At 35.3% G+C, this 24,574-nt stretch overlaps 2 protein-coding genes and 1 non-coding gene across 5 annotated transcripts in view; 1 reads left to right on the top strand and 2 right to left on the bottom strand.

Moving 5' to 3' along the window:
• spz6 (Spaetzle domain-containing protein 6) overlaps window positions 1–24,574 on the bottom strand; it is a 196,582-nt gene that overhangs the window by 91,636 nt on the left and 80,372 nt on the right. The window lies entirely within an intron of this gene.
• The window catches only part of LOC118200650 (small conductance calcium-activated potassium channel protein-like), a 159,549-nt gene continuing 138,138 nt past the window's right edge, over window positions 3,164–24,574 (top strand). For 2 of the 3 annotated variants that reach the window (XM_085824426.1, XM_085824425.1), the window contains exon 1: window positions 3,164–3,665. In XM_085824426.1, the coding sequence (XP_085680552.1) occupies window positions 3,369–3,665 (297 nt within the window). In that variant the 5' untranslated portion in view covers window positions 3,164–3,368. The remainder of the gene's footprint in view (window positions 3,666–24,574) is intronic. The other variant, XM_085824424.1, reaches the window with a different exon arrangement.
• On the bottom strand, window positions 8,903–8,976 carry TRNAI-GAU (transfer RNA isoleucine (anticodon GAU)). The gene has a single exon. It is a non-coding gene; the product is annotated as a tRNA-Ile (tRNA).

The following is a 24,574-nucleotide window of genomic DNA, read 5'->3' as shown; positions in this document are numbered from 1 at the left end:
AATCTGAAAGCTTTCAGATTTCACATTGCGTCCAAAGAAGCGTTTTATTAACGTTTTGTGTGTTACCTTTTCGTATTAAATATCATGTTCTTCGCACTTAAAACCATAAAATTCAATTCAACAGAAATGTCACGAAATATTTCAGAGAGCATAATTTTAAAGCATGAGATGTAGAAAATGTGCAGTGCCATCACTGGAACTCGAACCCTGGACCTCTAGGACAGCGGGCGCCAACCGGTGGTCCTCGGACCACTGGCGGTCCGTGAAAACGTTTTGATGGTCCGCAGAAAAATTGGGACATTATTTATATTTATATGAAGACTCAATTTAAAAAATAACGAGTAACAAAACCGATCATGGAATGTGGATTATACTTTTTTTTTTTTAAATTTTAGCTACTACCTTTAGCGAAATTCCTTCTGAATTTAGCGATTTTTTAGCTACTTTTGCAGGTATTCCTAGTAACATTTGAAAGGAAGAGTTGGCATCCATGGATATGCTGCTGTTATCAATAATGGAATTCTCTTTCCTTTTGAATTACAAACATATTCTACAGTAAGTCGTTAATAACAGTTTTTCTCCGTGGCAATAGGCAACTTGATGGATTTTTATGAGAACAATATGTTTATAATTGCATCACTAGAAGTTTCCATTTTTGTTTCCTCTAACTGTTGATCGATGTCGCTACTGCGGAATAAGCGATGATTATTATGTTTACAATAATTAAAAATTGGCGGCATAGCTCTTTCAGTTTATTGATATTGCTTTGCTTTTTCCGGTTTGTTCTTGCTTGTCGTGAAGTTCCGTTTCAGTGATATGGAAATGTGAAGCTTTCGGTACAAGAAGCTCAGATTTTTGTGCTTTTCATATAATTTTTCAAAGTGAACGAAATATGTGTATCAGTGAGATGCTAATAGTGCTTTTTGTTACTCATAATCAAGGGTGCAGCCTCAATTTCCATAAAGGCATGCTGCTGAACACCAAATGTTTCGAAAATTATATTAATAAATGAAAAATAGAATTACATGCATTGGAAAGTTGAATATTGTTTTCGCGTGTTAATATGTTGTTTTTAAAGTCTGATTTAAGGTTTATTTTTAATAATTCATATTAGTGGTCCGCCAAATATAAAATTATATATGTAGTGGTCCGTGAAGTTCTAAAGGTTGACGACCACTGCGACAAGGGCTATCTGCCTAAAAGGGAGTAATGCTTTTATGGAGTATTTTCTGAGGGAAGCTCGCTCGTATACACGTTACACATGACGAAAATGCACATACAGCCACTCCTTCACCTGGAATCGAATCCGGATCGAAACTACCAGTGTTCAGAGATTTTACCGATCGGCCGCTTGTGGACTCCTAGAAATGGAGAAATGCAGATGTGTGACATTTATAATTTAGGTTTTACTAAAAATTAGTTATATTAATGACTGTCGTATGTCCCTTACGGTATTAGCCTAGACAAGAGATTTATGCATAGTGTACAGCAAGCGACATAGTTAAAAACTAGGATATAATCTTAACCGTAAGCCTATAATGTATTTCTCCCACCTTCTTGGCGTGCCTTTGTGGTGTAGTGGATCTGCACACTGGGCGGGTATTCCACAGGTCCATGGTTCGATTCCCGGGGAAGGCGATTGCTCATTTTTCATCTTTTTCCAATTAACCTAATGTCTCTACAGTGGCGCCCGAACTAAAAGGGTGTTGGATGAGGCTTCTCCTCACCCAGGATTTGGCGATTGGGTCCCCTAAAAATCCCAGTCTCCCTTTAAAAGGGGGAGTATATAAAGTGTTTCTTCCGCCTTCTTGGCGTGCCTTCGTGGTGTAGTGGGTCGGCACGCTGGGCCGGTATTCCAGAGGACCGTGGTTCGAATCCCGGCGAAGGCGATTGCTCATTTTTTATCTCTCCGGCTTTTCCAATTAACTTAATGCCTCTAGAAGCCTACTGGAACTTGTTTCGTGATTCTGCAGTTTTGCCATGAAAGCCGCTGGCAGAATAGAGTTACCGACGGTTTGATGCAGCTTCGTAAGTATTAAGAAGTTACCTAGTTTTTTTTTTTTTTTTTTTGTTTCAACTAAAAGTGTGTTTTTATAACGACGTTTCAAGCTTAGCAGATGTGTGACATTTATAATTTAGGTTTTACTAAAAATTAGTTATATTAATGACTGTCGTATGTCCCTTACGGTATTAGCCTAGACAAGAGGTTTATGCATAGTGTACAGCAAGCGACATAGTTAAAAACTAGGATATAATCTTACCTGTTAGCAATTCTTTTTAAAAGTAGACGAGAAGTGTCAAAGTTGAGTTTGTTTTCGTTTTTGTACAAATACTAACATTTGGTGGCCAATAAATGTTATAATACATTTTTACTTTTGAACCTTATCTTTCGTTTCGCAATTAAGCAACACAAGACCATTAGTGTGACTCGGTCAGTTTAAACCAATGAAATTATAAATCTCATAAATAACAATTTCTTTAAAAAGTAATATTTTTTTTTCTGAGAGTGGAAAAGTTTCGAGAACGCTTAGGTGCGAACTTTTTAAACTGGAAAAATCTATCGAGTTTAGACGGGTTATGCTAGAATATTTATTATAATGGAAATGAGAAAACACCTGGAACTTCTTGAATAAACTTCTTAAGCGGGACGCTTCTTAAAGGGGTTTTACTAATTCATACGAATGTGATATATTTTATTTATAATATGCATAATCTTTAGACATTATTATAATTAATTAATGAAAGAATGTTCCCTGCTTCATATATTAAACGCCTCCGTTACAGAATTTATTATTTTTTCATGTTAATCATTATTATTTTTTTGTCTTTTTTAATCCCCTTCTTTGCGATGTATCTATCGCTTTAATCTGGGAAAGTTCAAAATGAATTTTCCTGCACATGCCAGCGTTAAAAATGGACGAAACTCGCGGTAGAAGGAAGAAGAAAAATAATCCTCCCAATGACAAGAGGCAAAAAAAATCGCATTATTTCTTTTTCTGCATTCGTTCTTCGCCGAGTAGATAAACTAAACAAATATATAAATATTCCCAAGCAGATGAGGCAGCTTTAAAGATAGCTGCGGCCGGAAAATAAAAATCCCTGTTTGGGGACCGAAATTCCCCACTCCTTCTCGGCGCCTGCGCATTCGCCGCTCCTCCGACAGACCGTGGAATGTAACAGACGGGAGAGGAAGCCGGAATGCGATGCTTCCTATCGGAAACGTCTCCAAATCCTCGATCCCCGGATGATGAACTGAGTGTTTCGCAGCCACGGCGAGCGTAGGAGTTACCGCGGGCTTCGTGGGGGCGGCCCTCGGAGGCTCGGGGGTCCCTTCGGGCACTGGGCCCCCTCCGAGCCTCCCGCTGCGTATGCACGGGGCCATCCGCCGTTTCAAGGAGATAGGGTCAAGCTCCGTGAACTTGGCCCCGGCGGAGGACGGTGAATGTGGCGCAGCGACAGGGGCCACCACGGTGATTAGCAGGCGGCGGCGATACTCGTCGACGGGACACGGCGGCCGCCCCAGCGTCGGCTACCGCCTCGGTCGCAGGAAGGCCCTGTTCGAGAAACGCAGGAGGGTGAGCGACTACGCCCTGATCATGGCCATATTCGGGATCGCCGTCATGGTTGCCGAAACAGAGTTCTCGGCCGCCGGGATATATGGAAAGGTAAGTTTGGGATTTGCTTTCTTGTTTATGTACAATGGCTCCCAGGGCGATCGTTCATCAAAAATATTTCGACTAACTTATACAAGAAAAGGTACTTAAATTAGGGCAAAAGTACTAAATTTCTGTTTACTGACACTAGATCTGAAAAAAGTATTATATAAAAGTATTATATTTATATTTGTCGATACTAAATCTGTTAAAAAAGTATTGAATTTATTTCCTTATTTATTTCCAAAGCATGATCAGCTAGCAACAATACTTCGTAGTAACTTTTGCAAAAAAATATGGGGTAGATATGGAGGAAAAAGTACTAAACTAATGTTTACTGATACTAGATCTGAAAAAATGACCTAATTTTAGTTTGGAGAAAAGGATACTAAATCTGCTTTTATGCGTTTATATAGAGTGACCACCTATTAAAAATATTTCGTACTAGCTTATACAAGAAAAAGCTTATACACACACATTATGTATAATTAAATTAAATCTGCAAAAACATACTAAATTTACGTTTGCTGGTACTAGATCTGGGGAAAAAAGAACTTAATTAATTTCCTTATGTTTATATACTGTGACGTCTAAGATCCACTTCTGAAAAAATATTTCAGCAAGTAACGTATATTCAGCAGTAACTCATACAGGAAAAAGGTAGGCCCAGTAAAAAGTACTAAATGTGTACTTACTAGCATTAAGATCATTACTAATATGGAAGCGTTTTAATTGTATAGTTTCTTTTACTATAGATTTCAAATGAATCTTTTTAAAAAATGTAAATGCTTTTTTTACCACTAAACTCCTAAATATTTTTTCCTCATTAAAAAAAGATTTGAAATCTTTCTTTGCTTAAAATCGTTTAATGTGAAAAAAAATCTTTTACTTTTTTCAATCCGATTTTTTTGTTATTCTCATATGAAAGGTTACAGAAATTAATGTTACTTTAAGTATTTGGATTTCAGCATATTTAGGAATTCGTCTCAATTCTAATAACACTTTTAATATATTTTTCAATTGCGACTATATTAGCTGGATTGGATGGGATGGGATTGCAGCAGACTTCCAATTAATCGGGAAAATGACAGGATCGACTTTGACGGTTAACAGGAGCAGAAAAATATAAAAAAGATTAATAACCCACATTATAATTAACAGAAAAAATACTATTAACATCCAAACAAAAAATGCTACTAATTTAAAATTTAAGCGGATTTAATTTGGAGAACAAGTTCACTTAGTTTCTATGTGCGTATAATCAGCTCTGGAAGCAATACTGGTTTGTTTTGGTTTCTTTGATTATAGCGAAACACTGTAGGACTATCTGCCGGAACGGAAGGGATTACTTCGTAGTCGACTTTCTAACGGAAATTCGTTCGTATACACGTTTTGTAGTACACACGTTGAAGAAAACCATGACACCGCCCATTCAGCCAGTTCGTTCTCATGATTCGAACCTCTCAGCGAATTACTAATGTTTAGCGACTTTACCGCAGGGCAGCTGGTAGGTCTTACTGAGAGCAAGAACACACTTTAAAACGAAGAAAACAATAATTCAGAAGTCAAACAACAAAAATCAGCGTTATATTTACAAAATTTTCACAGGACTAGTTTCGATGGTTTTACCGAACCACCATCTTCAGCTGCAAAACCGCAAATGAACAAGATAGGAAATAATGATTAGATAAGATAAGAAAGCCTGGACAAAAATAAGCAAGTGGCGCCATCTGTTGGTAAAACCAGAACTAAAACATAATTTCTTTAAAGGCCGAAGGCAAATTTGGATTGGAATTGGATCGTTAACTAGAACAGAAAGATTTTTATGAATGTGAAATGCCTCTAGAAAATCCAGTTCTCCAATGGAAGATGTTTTTTGAATAATTTTGGCAGCAGAAAAACTGAAAGTGTGGTTTTCGGACCAACAATGTTGAGCAACAGAAGACTTCTGTGTTTCCTTTTTTCTAACATATGCCTCATGTTCCTTGACGCGAAATTTTAAGGCTCTTTTAGTTTGGCCAATGTAAATTAAACCACACTGGCAAGGAATCCTATAAATACCCCAGGAATTCATATCCGGAATGGGGTCCTTGAGTATGGAACTCGGAATTTTATTGATGGGAGAATAAACAACCCGAAAGTTAAATTTCTGCAAAATATGTGCAACTTTATAGCTAATTGATGGAAAGAAGGGAATGACAACAGAATTTTTATAATCTCCTAAAACAAGATTGTGCCTTTTAGTGTGTTGAGATGAGAATTTTTTAACTGCTTGATTAATAATGTTGGGTGGAAAGCCCCTGTCGATAGCTATTGCTTTTAAATACAAGGGGTTCTTCATCAAGGGCTAGTTTGGAGGAGCAAACTTGAAGAGCACGGAAAACATAGGAATAAAATGAAGCTAACTTTTGTTTGGTCGGATGACATGATTTAAAGTGTGGTGGAAGGCAAACCGATGAAGGTTTACGGTAAACCGTAGTACTGAAGTTGGATGTGTTACATGTGACCAGAATGTCGAGAAACGGAAGAGAATTGCAAGTCTCAAGTTCAAAAGTGAACTGAATAGCAGGATCAATAGAATTCATTGTTGAAAGAACTTTATTTAAATCATCTTTATTACCTTCAAACAGAGTAAAAGTATCGTCTACGTAGCGGAACCATGCCGGGAAGTTTAAAGTTTCAAACAATTTTGATTCATAATAATGCATGTAGATATCAGCCAGGATGGGACTGAGGGGGCTTCCCATGGCTAATCCCTCAGTTTGCTTGTAATATTTATTTTGGAAAACAAAATGTGTTTGTTTCAAACAGAGTTGAGTGAGAGAAATTAGCTCATCAATTTCGATGCAAGAGAGATGAAATTCGCGAAGTCTGGTTTCTAGACATCTTAATGCACCCTCCACTGGGACATTGGTGAATAATGATTTTACATCAAAAGAAACCATGAGTAAATTACTAGGAGAAATGTTTTAAACTTTTTTTACAAACTCTATTGAATTGAAGAAAACAATATTTATGTTTATAGTATTATTCTCACATTTGAGTAGGAGTCAATGGAAAACCGAAAATTAATAGATGTACTCTTAATTTATTTTTACGATTTAACAATTTAGTTTTAACAGCTAATTTAACTTTGCTTATATATTCCCCATTATGTATAATTAAATTATGTACTGCTACGGATAAAAAAGAATTCCTTGACATTGCTACGGATAAAAAGGAATTCCTTGTACTGTGACATCGTGTACGGTCAGTGTCACTACCCCACACATTTTCATTTTCTTTTTGTATTTTCCATCTAAATTTTGATGGTTTTTGAGATAGTAAGTTTTTCGTCGTTCCACAACAAACAAGCGTATTGTTTTAAGCTCGTAGTCTGGTCGAAAGCAACTACACCTTTGAGGAATTAGATATAATTGTGTCTCCATTTTTCCCATTTCTATGACAACGTTATAATGTTCCTTAATACTTTGTCTATGTACAACGTAAAGGAACCTAATAAACTGCAGATCAACTTGTCGCTGAGTTCACGTGCGTAATAGCCAAGTTCAGTTAAGGGTTAAAATACCCTTTTATTCACTTAAAGAAATAATAACAGATGGTCCCTTCTCGGGCTTACAGGAAAGCCTTCACTCGGGGTTTTAACTCAAGAAACTAGGAAACTAAACTAAGAAATTAAACTGATATTATGTAGGATTCCTCACTGTGTAATTCTCAGTAGTATGTGAAGAATCTTAAGAACTAGTAAGCGAATAATCGCTTGAGTTCGTGAGACAATAAATAAACTTGGGTTAAAAGACCCTTTATTATTCAAATAAGATTTAACAGAACTCCGCCTCGGAGTTGTACAATAAAGCCGACACTCGGGCTTCAAATTAAGAGACTAAGAATTAAACTAATCAGAGATATAGCCGAAGCTATGAAACTTCTAACGGAGTTGGCCCCTTAACGCTCATTGACTACGAAGCTATTATGGGCCTAAAGTACGGCCGAGCGTAACAATAGCTTAAGAGAAAGCAGCCTAAAAAGGCGGACGCGTGCTAGCCAGAATATCTGGTTCTCTTTCGGAGAGTAGAAGTTCGCGGTCAAATACCGCTCTTCCTCAATTTACATTCAGACGTGATTCTAAAGCTACGTTCTGGCCGGAAGTGGTAAGTTGAAATTAAGAATCGATAGGAAAGGAACTTAACATTTATCTGTTCATAAAATTAACATAATCCTTACAACACGTTGCCAATTATACCTAACAAGATGTGACGCAAAATTTCGTATTACAAACTTGTCTACTTGCTGGAAAAATAAATTATATTGTGTTTACAAACGATCAACCGAAAGTGATATTTTACTTAAAGGTCGTCGTTATTTAAAACACGGAACTGGTGGCAGGTCATGTGATGGTCGCGTCAGATTTTTTAATGTGCCTCCATTTAGAGCAGGATGGAGAGAAGGCGGCTTTTTCGCCCTTCGAATGCATCTCATGTCGCAACAAACACCAATTTTATTTTTGAAATATCATTCTAACTTGAAAAACAAACCGTGATACGTTTTTCAAAGATAAATAATTCCATATTTTAAATCATATTATTTGTACAGTAACATCAAACATTTCAAATTGTGCGAGACTTTTGCGACCTGCTGTTTGATACCACGATACAAATAACTTATTACTAGAAGGCAGCAGAGCAAAACTCTCTTTCATACTGGCCCTACCAGGTGGCGAATATTTAAACTCGTAAAGTATTCGCTAAGAGGCGCCCCAGGATAACCTTCCACAAAGGCATCGCACTCCAGACACACAACTATATAATAATTAATTCATTTAAAAGTGAGTGTTTGAGTGAGCACCACCAAGAAAGACCACTGATCTGGCCTTAGCCTCACAGTGTGTTATCTTCCTGGCAGAAACCATCTACTCTCTGCTCCATCCCGCTACGGGAACGCAGCCGAATAGACGGCTAAGAGCCTCATAAAGTCTATATGTAAGCTTGAAAGTTGTTGTTCAGGGAAAGAGTATCCTGTTAGGAATTGCTTAAAATTAAGCAAAGAAGCAATCAACAGACTGTTAAGAATCGCTGTTAGAATAGACAGAAACTTGTCTTAGATAAAGTAAAGAAAGAAGGACACTGCCCTGAAAAATTAAACTGCCATGGATTTTTCTGGATTTGCCAAATACCTACATGCGAATGGTAATCCTGACACTGTAGAGTCATTAGGTTAATTGGAAGCAGAAAAGATGAAAAATATGCAACTGCCTTCGCCGGGAATCGAACCACGGACCTCTGGAATATCGGCCTAGCGTGCTGAACCACTACACCACGAAGGCACACTAGGGAAGTGTGAGAAATACCTTATATACTCCCCTTTTTAAAGGGCGACTAGGATTTTAGGGGACCTAGTCGCCAAATCCTGGATGCAGAGAATCATCATCCACAACCCTTTTAGTTTGGGCGCCACTTGTAGAGTCATTAGGTTAATTGGAAGCAGGCAAGATGAAAAATTAGCAACGCCTTCGCCGGGAATTGAACCACGGACCTCTGGAATACCGGCCCAGCGTGCTGCCGTTACACCACGAAGGCACCCTAGAAAAGTGGGAGCAATACCTTATAACACAACTGCCATATATTTATTGGGCTTTTGTAAAATCGTTGGTCTTGCATGAAGGAAAGACGTAACCAATTAAATTATTGCACATAGTAAACTTAAAATAAAAAAAAATATTAAAAAAAAAAAAAAATCGTAGCTTCCAAACGTAATTTAACACAGATTACTTTCCACGTGCCTGACTCTTATGTAATAACATTTAAAAGACTGTGTACCTGTTATCCCTAAGATAACAAATTCCTGCATAATTTAGTTCTTTGCGCAAATTTAAACTGGAGTTGTTTTACAAATGGAACCATGCATCTACATTTTCTTTCGTAGTACTTGCAGACAGGGTGATGCATATATAAGTACAAAACGGAATATTAAAGTGAAAAACTAACATGATACTGAGTACAGAAATACAGAAAGCTGATCCCTAATACCTGCATACATAACACTTAAAAAATGCATACGTAATACTATAAGGTATTTCTCCCCCTTTCCTAGCGTCTTTCGTGGTGTAGCGGTTCTGTACGCTGGGCCGGTATTCCAGAGGCCCGTGGTTCGATTCCCGGCGAAGGCGTTTGCTGTTTTTCATCTTTTCTGCCTCTAAAAAAATCCTAATGACTCTACAGTGGCGCCCGAACTAAAAGGGTTGTGGATGATGATTCTCCGAACCCAGGGATTTGGCGACTAGGTCCCCTAAAACCCTAGTTACCCTTTAAAAAGGGGAGTATGTAAGGTATTTCTCCCACTTCCCTAGCGTGCCTTCGTGGTGTAACGGTAGCACGTTGGGCCGATATTCTAGAGGTCCGTGGTTCGATTCCCGGCGAAGGCGTTTGCTATTTTTCATCTTTTCTGCCTCTAAAAAAATCCTAATGACTCTACAATACATGAAATCTAAAACATTTAATAGTAAAACATAAAGAATTTCAGAGCAATAACTATCACAAATAAGAAACCGATTATCAATGACTGTAGTTAAAGTGTTATTGTTACGGTGGTGGACAGATAGAATTTGTGAAGCTTGGCCGAAAGAAGAGAAATGGCGCTTAATAGATTTTTCACGCATCCGACAAGAATAAAGTGAAGGTTGTGTTTCTGACGAGATAACTATGCAGAGAAATTCCGGAGTTTCTAACGACATAACGAGATCTACAGAACGAGAAATGCCATAAGAAACTTTTAAGAGAAATGTGTTTCACTCAGAACTAGCTTGAATGCCAGGTTTCAACGGCCACAGTTTGAGTTCAGAGATCTATTTCACATACGCACCATTTTACAATGAGATAAAAACTTAATTGTAACTTGCGTCGGAAGAAACTTAACATATTATCCAGTTTGTATTTAACGAGCTAATTAAATGATTTAGGTGTAATTTTTATCTCTATGCACTGGTCCTCATGTTGGCTTTGCATCAAAATTAAACTACGTTTTCTTAACTGTAAGTTATTTAAATAACTTTTATTATATATCAAAATTCAGTTTCTTTTTTCAAATCACTGCATTATTCTTCACTGAAATAAAAAGTTTGTTATTTTGTAAAAAAAAATTTTTTAGTTAAACTGTTATTAAACTCAGTAATCACTTATAATCACAGGAAATTTAAATAAGAAGAAAAAGTCTGTTTTTTTTCTCTGAAAAACTAATGTTCGTTTCATTGTACTGTAAGGTTTCACTTACCCGTTATTTTAGGTTAAATTGCCTTTTTGTTCTTCTCGTTTCCCATTTTCCTGCCAGAACGTAAACTTCTAGTTCGCGTATATTCAAATGAGGTAGAAAGAAGATAATATTCAAAGGAAGGTTTTAGAGGGTACAATGAGAGCGTGTTTCGCCTGCTGAAGGCCACGTTGCTGATTGATTCTTTTGAGAGTAGTAGTTTACGGCATTGCGTTATTCTCGCCATTAAGCTTCTCATGCCGACTTTAGGTCCGAACCAACTTACGCATTGCTATATCTGTGCAGCCATTTGGCTAACTTACAATTTCTTGATTAAATCGTGTTTGTTACCTTTCACTTGAGCCATGAATGCTGGCTATTCTGTAAGCTCGAGGGGTGCCACACCCTTTCTCAATCTCTGTGGCACTTTACATGATATAGTGATAATTCACTTAAGGTCTTGGAAGTTTCGTGCGTTTGATAGTACCAAAGAAGACGAGACTTTATAGTACAAATAAAGCTTAAATTTGTGAGTCGTAGGAACATACTTTCCTGAATACAGTACAAAAGTAATGAGAAATATTTATGTATATTTGTACTAAATAACCGCAATAAATTCAAAATGTAATACTATGATTAAATCGCTTGGAATATTTCTTTTGATACAAAATCTGTTTTGCTCCTTTAAAAAGGATACGAATATATAGGTATAGCTTCTCGTAAAATTACCTTCAGATAACCTAAATTCAAACATGCGTAAATTACTAGCATGAAATTTGGCCATCTCTCACAAACAGCACAGTTTTCTAATATCGAAATTATAACAGCTATTATCACATAACTCCAAATTTGATATATAATTTATGTTCACATTCTATACTATTTTGTAATCTTTAATACCAAATTTGGTGTAAAAATTGATGTAATACAAATTAATGTAAAATCTCAAATTTAAATAAATAGTCCCACATATAGGCAAACTAGCTGAAAAGCCTAAATGACGGACGGCAGCCTATATTGTAGTTTCCTGTACTGTCAAAGTTAACGTCTAACGCAGGGTTTCTTAAACTGTCGGTCATCAGTCGCCAAAAACTTTAGCAGTTTTGATATTTCTTTAACTTATTATAATAATTTGACAATTACCAAATATTTTTACGCAATTGTATCTGAAAATAGATAAAGACAAGACAATACAGTCAAAGAAAAAAAAAGGAAAACGTTTCGAAGCATTCTTTTTATAATATAAGCGTTCATTTTCCTTACTTTGCACGTGACTCTGTCATTTCGTCTCTTATTTATTTAAAAATTTCACATTGTTTGTTCTATGTGTTAAAATTAGAAATGAAAGTTAATTAGCTAAAACTGCAATAGTATATTACAGTACAAGTGAAAAAATTGACAGTTTCACTCACGCGTGTGACGGATTTGAGCAGTATTTATGGGGTCCCACAAAAGTTTTGTGAATATTATGGAGTCCTGGGGGTCACGAAAAAATCTCAATGATAAAAAGGGGTCGCCACTGAAAAATGTTTAAGAAACCCTGTCTAGCGGTAGGCTTTGAGAAGATGTAGTGAGGTGTCATTTTTTGGGGGAGCTATAAGAGGACATTGAGAAGCAAATATATAGTAAGAACAAGATTGAGAACTTAATACGTAAAGCACTTCATAAATCAAAGTTTAAACATTCACTAGGTTTATAAGGTAACTCTCCCGCTTTCCTAGCCGTGGTTCGATTCCCAGCGAAGGCGATCGCTCATTCTTCATTTCTCCGGGTTTTCCAATTAACTTAATGTCTCTACACTGGCGCCCGAACTAAAAATGTGTTGGATGAGGCTACTCCTCACCCAGGATTTGGCGAGTGGGTCCCCTAAAAACCTAAGTCGCCCTTTAAAAGGGAGAGTGTGTAAGGTATCTCTTCCGCTTTCCTAGCGTGCCTTCGTGGTGTAGTGGTTCTGCACGCTGGGCCGGTATTCCAGAGGTCCGTGGTTCGATTCCCGTCGAAGGCGTTTGCTCATTTTTCATCTCTCTGGTTTCGGAAAAAATCATAATGTCTCTACAGGTTATCAGGACTTGTATTCCTCTTCACTTGCTTTGGAAACATGAACTGTCCTGACTCGGAACAGGGAGCTTACTCAAGCTATGCTCAATAAATTGTGAAGTAGACAATACACACAGGAAGGGTATACGAAACCCTTTATTTTTCTATCTTTACAGCGATTTCCGGAACTTCGGATTACAGAGACCAACCACTTGTGGTCTGAACGTAAGAATATAAAACTACTAACTAAAACTAACTTTCGATTAATATACAAGTGCCTAGCTTTAAGATTGGCCGTTATTTAACAAAATCCGTATGTAGTACAGAGAGCTGCTAAAACTACGATACGTTTAAAATTATCAAGAGGACTAAACCTCTGGCCTTGAAGGCAACCAGCAACCGAGTAAAACTACTATGGCAAGCGGCTTGAAATAACTCTTTCCTCTCTCTTGCTTGGCAAAAAGCCACAACTTAAGTACTTGGCGTTAGCAAGACATATTTGCATAAATAAGTTAAAGCTTTTAATTCTGGCCGGAAGTAGAAAATAAGAAGCGATAGTAAAGATTTAAAATAAAATAAACGTTAGTAAAACTTAGGATCCTTACGAGGTTATGAGAATATTACAGTCATACATCGTTTCTAGAATTGCACTAAATGAATTCAGTGGAGACTTTACACAAGCTAGTCCAGGTTGAATTTAGTTCTCTTCTAAAGGATTAGAATTATGAATCAAATATTTTAAAAGCATAGCCACGAATCTGTCCAAAAATTTATCCACCCTTTCTTTGTTTTCACGACCGTTAGTCTCAAAATTTAAAACATCAATTTAGTAAATATTACAAAATATAACTTTTTACGCGTTCCCCCGCTGCCTATAATTATATTTAGGGAACTTTTGTGGACAAAAGTTGAATGCGATATTAATGTTTCAAACCAAACTCAGGGGCCGTGCACAAATTGAGCAGCGAATTGCGTGTACGTGTACGAACTTTAAAAATAAAATATCAGTTAAGTGTAAAAGGTTTATGATGTTGATAGATTAAATAGTGAACATTTATCTGCAAATTATTGTGAAAAGTATTAATCTATATTTTTTTTGCAAAATGAGATTTCATTCGTATGATCTAACAGACGCTGGCAGGCACACAGCCAATTAGATGCATTATTTTCTTTAATTAAAAATAAAAGTCTTTCTATTTTAACGATTTTTGCGGGGATTATTAGATTGACTGAAGTGATAAAACTGCATCAGAAAACTAATGACGTATTTTTAACATTTGAATTTCAGAAATAGCTGGAGTGAAAAATCTTTTGCATACTAAATGTTCCAAAATTACAAATTAAAGGCAATAGTTACTCACAAAAAATATCATTGAATGGCATTTAAAGGGGAAAGCAGCGTCAAATTATTCTAATTTATTTATAACCGACACCACGAAGCAAATTGGAAATGACATCAAAAGTTGAAAATTTTGAAATTAAATATCTTGGTTAATTTTTATCGTACGGAAGTCAAATGATTCCAGTTTTAGTTTTGTAATGTATAATGTTTCTAACTACTTCCTCTATGGTGAATGTAGAAGAACCTATTGAAATGGGTGGCGACGTTTTGCTGAGTTCAAGTAGGTAACGTCAAAGTCCAGAGAAGGGTTAAAATACTCTATTATTCATTCAAGGAAATAATAACAAATAGTCCCTTCTCGGGCTTACAGGAAAGCCTCCACTCGGGCTTTTAAATCAGGATAAGAAAATAAGAAACGAATCTAATACTAAACTAAACTGACGTAGCTGAAGCTAGACACAAATACCTAACTTAGTTGGTCCTTAATCGAGCACGGTAGATTCAAGAACGAAGTAGCCGGAAGGTAAATACGCGCCACTAAGGACTTCTTATCTCTCCTACTGAAGTAAGCTGAACTTTCCTTAAATATTCCTTTTGCCTCATTTACATACCAAAACTTATTCTGGTATGGATTTATAAGTGAGACACAAGAATTCAAAGGAAAGGGTTTCAAAATTACAAAGAACTTTACAAATAAATATAACATTTTTCGAAATATAAGTAAGGAGATCGAAGGGATATATATAAACATTTAGCTTCTGTATATTATACAAAATGAATTTTTTTAAAATCAAATAAATACGAAAACTTGACTATTTGTGTCATTTAAATCATCTTTGTAACTGGAAGTATATATCTACGACCAATCATTGCGAAAATAAAGGCTGGGTAAGGACTTTTGTGGACACTGTGTATACATGCTGTGGCAGGAATCGGTTTATGTTGTTGTTTTGTACATTGCTGGAAAATTTTCGAGAATGTTTTACTCATTACCATTCGGATTCTCTATTGTAATGATGAGTTTTAATTGCTATTTTGATGCTGTATAAGTGCAGTAAGTATTTAATAATTTTACCCAATTTCATCAAGTTACATTAAAAAGACATCTCGTCAAATTTATTTTGGAGTTTCTTAGCAGGAAATGGACCAAGAAATAAGTATGTCATCCCCAGGTTTGAACCACGCATCTTCTGGTGTTGGTGTATTTAATTATGGCAAAGCACACGAGGGTTATCTACCTAAGAAAACTGAATCATAATTTTAAAGCAATATTTCACAGCTAACTATGCTACGCGTTCACTGGTAATGAGCTCCAGATATTTGCCATGCTTCTGTTGGAATATCATTTTAAGTTCATTAAAGAGTTTGTGGAGGACTTTCTAAAGGAAACTGGCTCGTATATACGTTACACATGGGGAAAACCACGAAAACGCCCAAGCAGCCAACCCTTTCGCGGGATTCGAACCTCGGATCGAACTACCAGTGTTCAGCGACTTTTACCGCTCGGCCGCTGGTGGGCTCCACGCATCTTCTAATTGCTATTCTATTCCCGTTGATGTGTTACTAATGCACGATACTACATTGATGTAATACATCGTAAAGTTGCAAATATTTGTCTGCCAACCAACATAGGAATAATAGCATACAATGCGCAATAATTCTATGTCTCTATTGTAACTTAGCAGGTGTTATGTCTAAAATTGTAAATATGTAAGTGTATAAGTAACTGTGTAATGTAAGTAATGTAAGTAATAGTGTAATGTAAATAATTTAATCAATGAGTGTAATACGTCGTACTTTGTGTACTTTTAACATAACGTAATCGGTAATGTAGCCATTAGCGCGTGTAACGCGTGCCCCATGTGTATTATTTTAAGTAACGCATATAGGATTATAAGGCAAAGTATGTGTGCCTATCTTGTTATATAGCATAATGTCATTTAAGAAGTAATAGCAATAATGTAAACTATAAGTAATCCAGTTATAAAGTAACTTAACAAGTTCGCAATATAATTAGCTTAACGTAGTATACAGTCAGGTTATAACTCTAATAAGTGTAGATTAATGTCATGCATTATGTATGTGTAGTCTAATGTCATGTGAAGTGTAAAGTATGTATGTACTAATTCATTCAAGTATTATGTATAAGTTTAATGTCATGTCATATATCATGTATGAAATGTTATGTTTCATGTATGCATTATGGCCTATGAACACCCAGGTCAACCATTAACATAAGAATCTGTACAGAACCAATGTCAAACTGGAATAGCCCCTGTATTGCCATGTAAACTTTTTCATGAAGGCTCAGTAACTCCCGGTGCGCCCTTGTGGGACCCCAGGGAGTTCTTGTATCTATATAGGGGAGGGCGTGGGACATATGCCTGTTTACCTCCGTTAAACACCAGGCGTCTCCGTCCTCCGTCACCTGTCACCTGCAAATATTTGTCCTAAGCACGTTTGTGATGTTAGTAACTATTTAAACCATTAGTAAATACTTTCGTTGTTTTCAAATTGCTCAGTTTGTTAAGGAATAACAGAATGGTTTTATCTGAAAGATAGCCTTTAGATGGAACAGAATGGTTTTATCTGAAAGATAGCCCTAGCATGGTTTTATCTGAAAGATAGCCATACAACCAATAACAGAATTTATCTGAAAGATAGCCATAGAACCAATAACAGAATGGTTTTATCTGAAAGATAGCCATAGAATGGTTTTATCTGAAAGATAGCCTTTAGATGGAACAGAATGGTTTTACCTGAAAGATAGCCATAGAATGGTTTTATCTGAAAGATAGCCATAGAACCAATAACAGAATGGTTTTATCTGAAAGATAGCCTTTAGATGGAACAGAATGGTTTTATCTGAAAGATAGCCTTTAGATGGAACAGAATGGTTTTTACCTGAAAGATAGCCATAGAATGGTTTTATCTGAAAGATAGCCATAGAATGGTTTTATCTGAAAGATAGCCATAGAACCAATAACAGAATGGTTTTATCTGAAAGATAGCCTTTAGATGGAACAGAATGGTTTTATCTGAAAGATAGCTTTTAGATGGAACAGAATGGTTTTATCTGAAAGATAGCCTTTAGATGGAACAGAATGGTTTTATCTGAAAGATAGCCATAGAATGAAGATAAAACCATTCTGTTACAAGAAACATTAATTTCATGTCCTAAGGTAAAGCTTTGTGAACTGGCTATGCGCTGAGCCACTTAGAAGGACCTGTTAAATATGTTATGTTTCATGCAGAGGAGTTGCTTGTCAAACTAGAGCATAAAAAGTATATGCATGACAGCCTAACGTACCGTAGCATAACGCTCACAAACGGTTTGGGAAGACGTCCCATAATTATCGTTTCACCGTTTAAAAAGAAATCCTAAAAAGCGATCAGCAGAAATTGAATTAATTTAAAAATTCTGATGTATGTAAATATTATTGCAGGGTCCTGAAGCACTTTCCTCCGAACTCAAAGGTTTCATGATTATTTAGTGAACACTGATCAGAATCAGTTAAATTAATAGCTATGAAAAAGAAAAGTACGTAAATATTACTGCGGAATCATTGAATTATTTTTCGATAGAATCCTCGATTACCTCGGCATAACTTTGTAAGAAAAGAGTATGTAGATATTATACCCGAAATCTGAATTACTTTCCACGAAATTAGAGTTCTAGGTTGTTTTAGGCACACTTATTAGAGTAATTTAAGGGGTATCAGAAACCTCTATACCGACAATGTTAAATTGGCCATTTTCGATGTACCTTTTCTCAAAATCTGCTGTAGATACAAGCTTGAAAGTTTTTCTGTAATTAAAGTATACCTATCTGATTATACTGAAATGAGCTTTTGAAACATTTTGAATTTTAGAGTAAATTACAGGATATTTTGTTAGGCATAGTAAAATTTAGCACTTTTCTCACACAAAAAAAATTTTAAAAAATTATTTTCGAAGTTTATTACAAAAGGCTCATTTCAGCAAATATTAGGGAACCTAATAAATAAACCATAAAAAGTTTAGATACCTGTGAGCAGTAGTTCCCGAGAAAAAGTACATCGAGTATAAAAAAATCACGTTTGGAGAAAAACTCGTTTTTATGTAAAAATCCTCATTGATCAAGGCAGTAGATGACAAATTAAAACTACATTTTTGTACACTTCTAATTTTTATAGAGATTAAAGAATGGTATTTTTAGATAGATAGAAGTGTAGAGAATTTGAAAATGCAAAAATCCGAAATTACAATTTTTTTAAGATTTTGGGGTTCCAATTCCCCCTAGCTTCTTACTCGGAGGGAGGGGGGGAGAAAATGTCTTTCTTATCAACACGCTTGAAATATTATTAGCCCGATAGATCTCGTTAAAGAGGGTTTGCCTGCATTACTTTAATGTATGCAGTAAAACAACCTTTACAGGCATTTTCTGCGACGACCTCTCTAACTGCGTTTCTCAAACTTTCACTTTTATAATTAGAATGTTCTGTCGACCACATTACTCTTGTTCCCTTCGAAAATAACTTTTATTATAAGTAACTATTATTATCTTTATATTTTTAGAATACTAAAAATGTAATTAATAAAAATTCATTTAATTTTATATCGGTATTTATCAGTTAAGTCAATAGAAGGAATGTTATATTTGTTTTTAATAACGCAAGGTTATTAGAGATGAACAATCTTATTAATTGAAAATTAAGTAAATGTTACTGGCATCAGTCAGATGTGACGATTATCACACAGCTGTTCAATGTTTGGATCTGCACGTACATCAAGTCGGTTTCTGTCCTCTGCTTTTGAGTTGATGATGAAAACGATTTTTACACAGATACGTAGAAGAAAATTGAATCATAATTTTAAAGCAATATTTCACAGCTCACTATGTTACGCGTTCACTGGTAATGAGCTCAAGAAATTAGCCATACTTCTGTTGGAATATCATTTTAAGTTCATTAAAGAGTTCAATTAACAGTTTTGTTTGATGTCAGGAAATTTTTTACTTTACCAATAATGATATCCCTTTCTGATAAAAAATATTCAAAGGTAGGAATGAAGAAACATTCTCTGTTTTACGTAACTAAACCACAAGCCAAGTTTTTTCTCAAACCACTTTAATCTCTCGTGGGCACTAAGAACAGTCAAAAAGTTACCTTTTAGGCAGAGATTAAATTCATTTCTTTTTGAGAATAAACTGAGTTCTGAGAAAGATATCTCCGTGTACATATCCGCATGTCAGCGGCGAGAAGCTTTGCTAGTTTTGTTTTCAAGTAATAGGACATTTTTTTGCAAATTTAGCAGGACCACAGCAGCATGTTTCGAGGTTGTGGTCCTTGGATTATAGTTTTAGAAACGCTTGCCTACAGTATTTTTAGGCTAATGGGATCTTTAGATTGTTTATTTTAAGCGAGAAAGGACTTAAAGCTTTGTCAGTTTTGTTTTCAAGTAATAGGACATTTTTTTGCGAATTTAGCAGGACCACAATAGCATGTTTCGAGGTTGTGGTCCTTGGACTATAGTTTTAGAAACGCCTGCCTACAGTATTTTTAGGCTAATGGGATCTTTAGATTGTTTATTTTAAGCGAGAAGGGACTTAAAGCTTTCTCAGTTTTGTTTTCAAGTAATAGGACATTTTTTTTTGCAAATTTAGCAGGACTACAGCAGCATGTCTCGAGGTTGTGATCCTTGGACTATAGTTTTAGAAACGCCTGCCTACAGTATTTTTAGGCTAATGGGATCTTTAGATTGTTTATTTTAAGCGAGAAGGACTTAAAGCTTTCTCAGTTTTGTTTTCAAGTAATAGGACATTTTTTTTGCAAATTTACAGGACTACAGCAGCATGTTTCGAGGTTGTGATCCTTGGACTATAGTTTTAGAAACGCCTGCCTACAGTATTTTTAGGCTAATGGGATCTTTAGATTGTTTATTTTAAGCGAGAAAGGACTTAAAGCTTTGCCAGTTTTGTTTTCAAATAATAGGACATTTTTTTGCAAATTTAACAGGACCACAGCAGCATGTTTCGAGGTTGTGATCCTTGGACTATAGTTTTAGAAACGCTTCCTACAGTATTTTTAGGCTAATGGGATGTTTAGATTGTTTATTTTAAGCGAGAAAGGACTTAAAGCTTTGCTAGTTTTGTTTTCAAATAATAGGACTTTTTTTTTGCAAATTTAGCAGGACCACAGCAGCATGTTTCGAGGTTGTGATCCTTGGACTATAGTTTTAGAAACGCTTGCCTACAGTATTTTTAGGCTAATGGGATCTTTAGATTGTTTATTTTAAGCGAGAAAGGACTTAAAGCTTTGTCAGTTTTGTTTTCAAGTAATAGGACATTTTTTTGCGAATTTAGCAGGACCACAACAGCATGTTTCGAGGTTGTGGTCTTGGACTATAGTTTTAGAAACGCCTGCCTACAGTATTTTTAGGCTAATGGGATCTTTAGATTGTTTATTTTAAGCGAGAAGGGACTTAAAGCTTTCTCAGTTTTGTTTTCAAGTAATAGGACATTTTTTTTTTTTGCAAATTTAGCAGGACCACAGCAGCATGTTTCGAGGTTGTGATCCTTGGACTATAGTTTTAGAAACGCCTGCCTACAGTATTTTTAGGCTAATGGGATTTTTAGATTGTTTATTTTAAGCGAGAAAGGACTTAAAGCTTTCTCAGTTTTGTTTTCAAGTAATAGGACATTTTTTTTGCAAATTTACAGGACTACAGCAGCATGTTTCGAGGTTGTGATCCTTGGACTATAGTTTTAGAAACGCTTGCCTACAGTATTTTTAGGCTAATGGGATCTTTAGATTGTTTATTTTAAGCGAGAAAGGACTTAAAGCTTTGCTAGTTTTGTTTTCAAATAATAGGACTTTTTTTTTTGCAAATTTAGCAGGACCACAGCAGCATGTTTCGAGGTTGTGATCCTTGGACTATAGTTTTAGAAACGCTTGCCTACAGTATTTTTAGGCTAATGGGATCTTTAGATTGTTTATTTTAAGCGAGAAAGGACTTAAAGCTTTCTCAGTTTTGTTTTCAAATAAGAGGACATTTTTTTTTTGCAAATTTAGCAGGACCACAGCAGCATGTTTCGAGGTTGTGATCCTTGGACTATAGTTTTAGAAACGCTTGCCTACAGTATTTTTAGGCTAATGGGATCTTTAGATTGTTTATTTTAAGCGAGAAAGGACTTAAAGCTTTGTCAGTTTTGTTTTCAAGTAATAGGACATTTTTTTTTTGCAAATTTAGCAGGACCACAGCAGCATGTTTCGAGGTTGTGATCCTTGGACTATAGTTTTAGAAACGCTTGCCTACAGTATTTTTAGGCTAATGGGATCTTTAGATTGTTTATTTTAAGCGAGAAAGGACTGAAAGCTTTGCTAGTTTTGTTTTCAAATAATAGGACTTTTTTTTTTGCAAATTTAGCAGGACCACAGCAGCATGTTTCGAGGTTGTGATCCTTGGACTATAGTTTTAGAAACGCTTGCCTACAGTATTTTTAGGGTAATGGGATCTTTAGATTGTTTATTTTAAGCGAGAAAGGACTTAAAGCTTTGTCAGTTTGGTTTTCAAGTAATAGGACATTTTTTTGCGAATTTAGCAGGACCACAACAGCATGTTTCGAGGTTGTGGTCCTTGGACTATAGTTTTAGAAACGCCTGCCTACAGTATTTTTAGGCTAATGGGATCTTTAGATTGTTTATTTTAAGCGAGAAGGGACTTAAAGCTTTCTCAGTTTTGTTTTCAAGTAATAGGACATTTTGTTTTGCAAATTTTGCAGGACTACAGCTGCATGTTTCGAGATTGTGGTCCTTGCATTATAGTTTTAGAAACGCTTGCCTACAGTAGTTTTAGGCTAATGGGAACTTTAGATTGTTTATTTGAAGCGAGAAAGGACTTTGTCAGAAAGCTTTGTCAGTTTTGTTTTCAAGTAATAGGACATTTGTTTTTGCAAATTTAGCAGGAGTACAGTTTCGAGGTTGTGGTCCTAAGACTATAGTTTTAGAAACGCTTGTCCAAACGATATTTTCCGTCTGATGGGATCTTTAAGTTGTTTATATTACAGTGCTCATAATTTTTGTAAGTTATAAAAGTCTAATTCTAATTTTTAAAATCTATGTTAATTCAAAATTTAAGAAAAAGAAAAGAATAATAATTTTTCTGAACTGAAAATAGGGATTAACAGTTTGAAATTATTATTGGACGACGCGTTAAATTCACAAGAGAAAGACTCATTTTAAAATGACACAATGTTGGTAGATTTATTATAAGCAGTTACTATTTTAAGAGAGAAAGCGGAAATAACGAAATTAAAATAGAGACTTCAGAAACTATTGTAAATTAATGTCAAAATTTAGATTTATGTATTATTTATCTTACACACATTAATATGGACGCTCCTAACCTTACAGATTAAGTTCCTAACGACCGTTCGTATTATAATTTGTTCTTAAGAAGTTACTAGGTTCGTTCGGAAGATAGAGGTTGTAATTACTATCAAGTAAACAATTAAAATACTAAAACAAACAAGTAATATGCTTTACATTTTAAATACAGTACATTAAAAAATAAAAAAAAAGAAAAAGAAAAAGAATCATTTTATTATGTAAAACGTATTTTGGATTATTGTTTTTGAGGCATGTGTGAAGGGTTTCGTATAATGACGCCGCTAATTAACACATTGCGCAGTCAACCTAACGGTAAAAGTAAAATCTTTAACAGTCGGATTGGAACAGCCCATTTTAGAGCATGCGCCTGACGATATCCCATTTAGTCGATTCTCTTAAAACCCACCATTCCACAGTATCTTCAAACCTCCAGCCAACAATGTTTTCCGATTCTCATAATATATTTCCATTTCGGAACACATTTTGATAACTTTTTCTACCTTCTGCTTTCGAATAAGCTTTCCGAGAACACAGAATTCGACTCATAATCCTGGTATTCCTAAAATTTCCGATTGGGTATCTAAAACAAAACATGTAAAATCGGGATATGCCTAAGATAAAGATAACATCTCAGAATCGATTTATACGTCGCTTCCACATATATCTCTAAAAATACAGTATATGTAATGTTAGATATAGAATAAGGCCACTATAATAAAAATAAAAATAATAACCTAAAAAAAATATGATGTGTACACCACATGACTTCCTTGTACGGAATATTAAATTATACGCATTTTATTTAAACTTATTAGATTGAATTAAACCTACTTCGCCGACAGCGCATAAACCACAATAGAATAAATGCATTCTTTAAAATTCTTTAAATTCTTTAAAATATTTCGCTCATATTGTAACTCAGAATGCACAAAATTTATATCATTTAAAGAATTATCTGATCGTTGCCACATGTTCTATTCAAATACTATAATAAAGCTAGAACTATGTATAAAAGAAATTAAGCAAACAAAACAAAAAAGAAACAGTTTTTCACAGACCATTGAGTATTTCTCAATCAATTAATTCAGTTCTCACTTCGCTAGAAGGCAAAAACACATAAAAACTCAAAATATCTATATTAAAAATTACGAAGTAAATCTCAAACGCTTATTTCCTCGAAAACATTCCAGAAAGAATTAAGCATGATTTAATTGGCAATAATAAATGAATGCGTTATCTTTGTTGTTGCGAAGCTAAGTTTCTCTGGATTGGCAACAAATCCACTAGTCTCCTGTTTCAAATGTAAACATCAATGGTCGCCATTAAAAACAGGCTTAGCGGATATTAAACAACTTTAAAATTGCTGATAATTCTAAACATATTGCACACAGATTTACTAAAGGCATAAAATCCTTAACCGGAAGATAAAAACAACATCATTCAATCATTTTTAAAGCAAAAAATGTACAATTTAAAAACATATAAGAGTAAAGAAACTGAGATCACTGAACCGGGTAATAGAGTGGATATATATATAAATATATTTATATACGTTTGGTGCGGCCGATTGCAACCAAAATACGAGGTGCATATCTACATGTTATAGCAGTCCTATATACAAAATTTCAACGTTTTGAGGCTACTCGTTTTTGACTTATGCGAGATACGTACGTACGTACATACGTTCGTACAGACGCCACGAAAAATTCTCCTCAGAATTAATTTTAAAGCAGTTTTATAATTTTTTTGAAGAAAAGAGTCATTTATTCTGTCCTTACGTACAGATATCACGCAAAAACATCGTTAAATTGCATTCGATATCGGTCAAAATGGATATTTGCGTTGAAATATGCTGCCTGAAACTTTTCGCGATTACAATACTTCCTTTTTACTTCGTACAAGGAAGTAAATAAAGAAAATCTGAAAGGTTT

The sequence above is a fragment of the Stegodyphus dumicola genome, chromosome 9, assembly GCF_044657685.1.
Source record: "Stegodyphus dumicola isolate Sdum_Otavi_A_Nest chromosome 9, ASM4465768v1".
In the NCBI taxonomy this organism is placed as follows: Eukaryota; Metazoa; Arthropoda; class Arachnida; order Araneae; family Eresidae; genus Stegodyphus; species Stegodyphus dumicola.
This window is presented reverse-complemented; position numbering and strand designations above follow the sequence as displayed.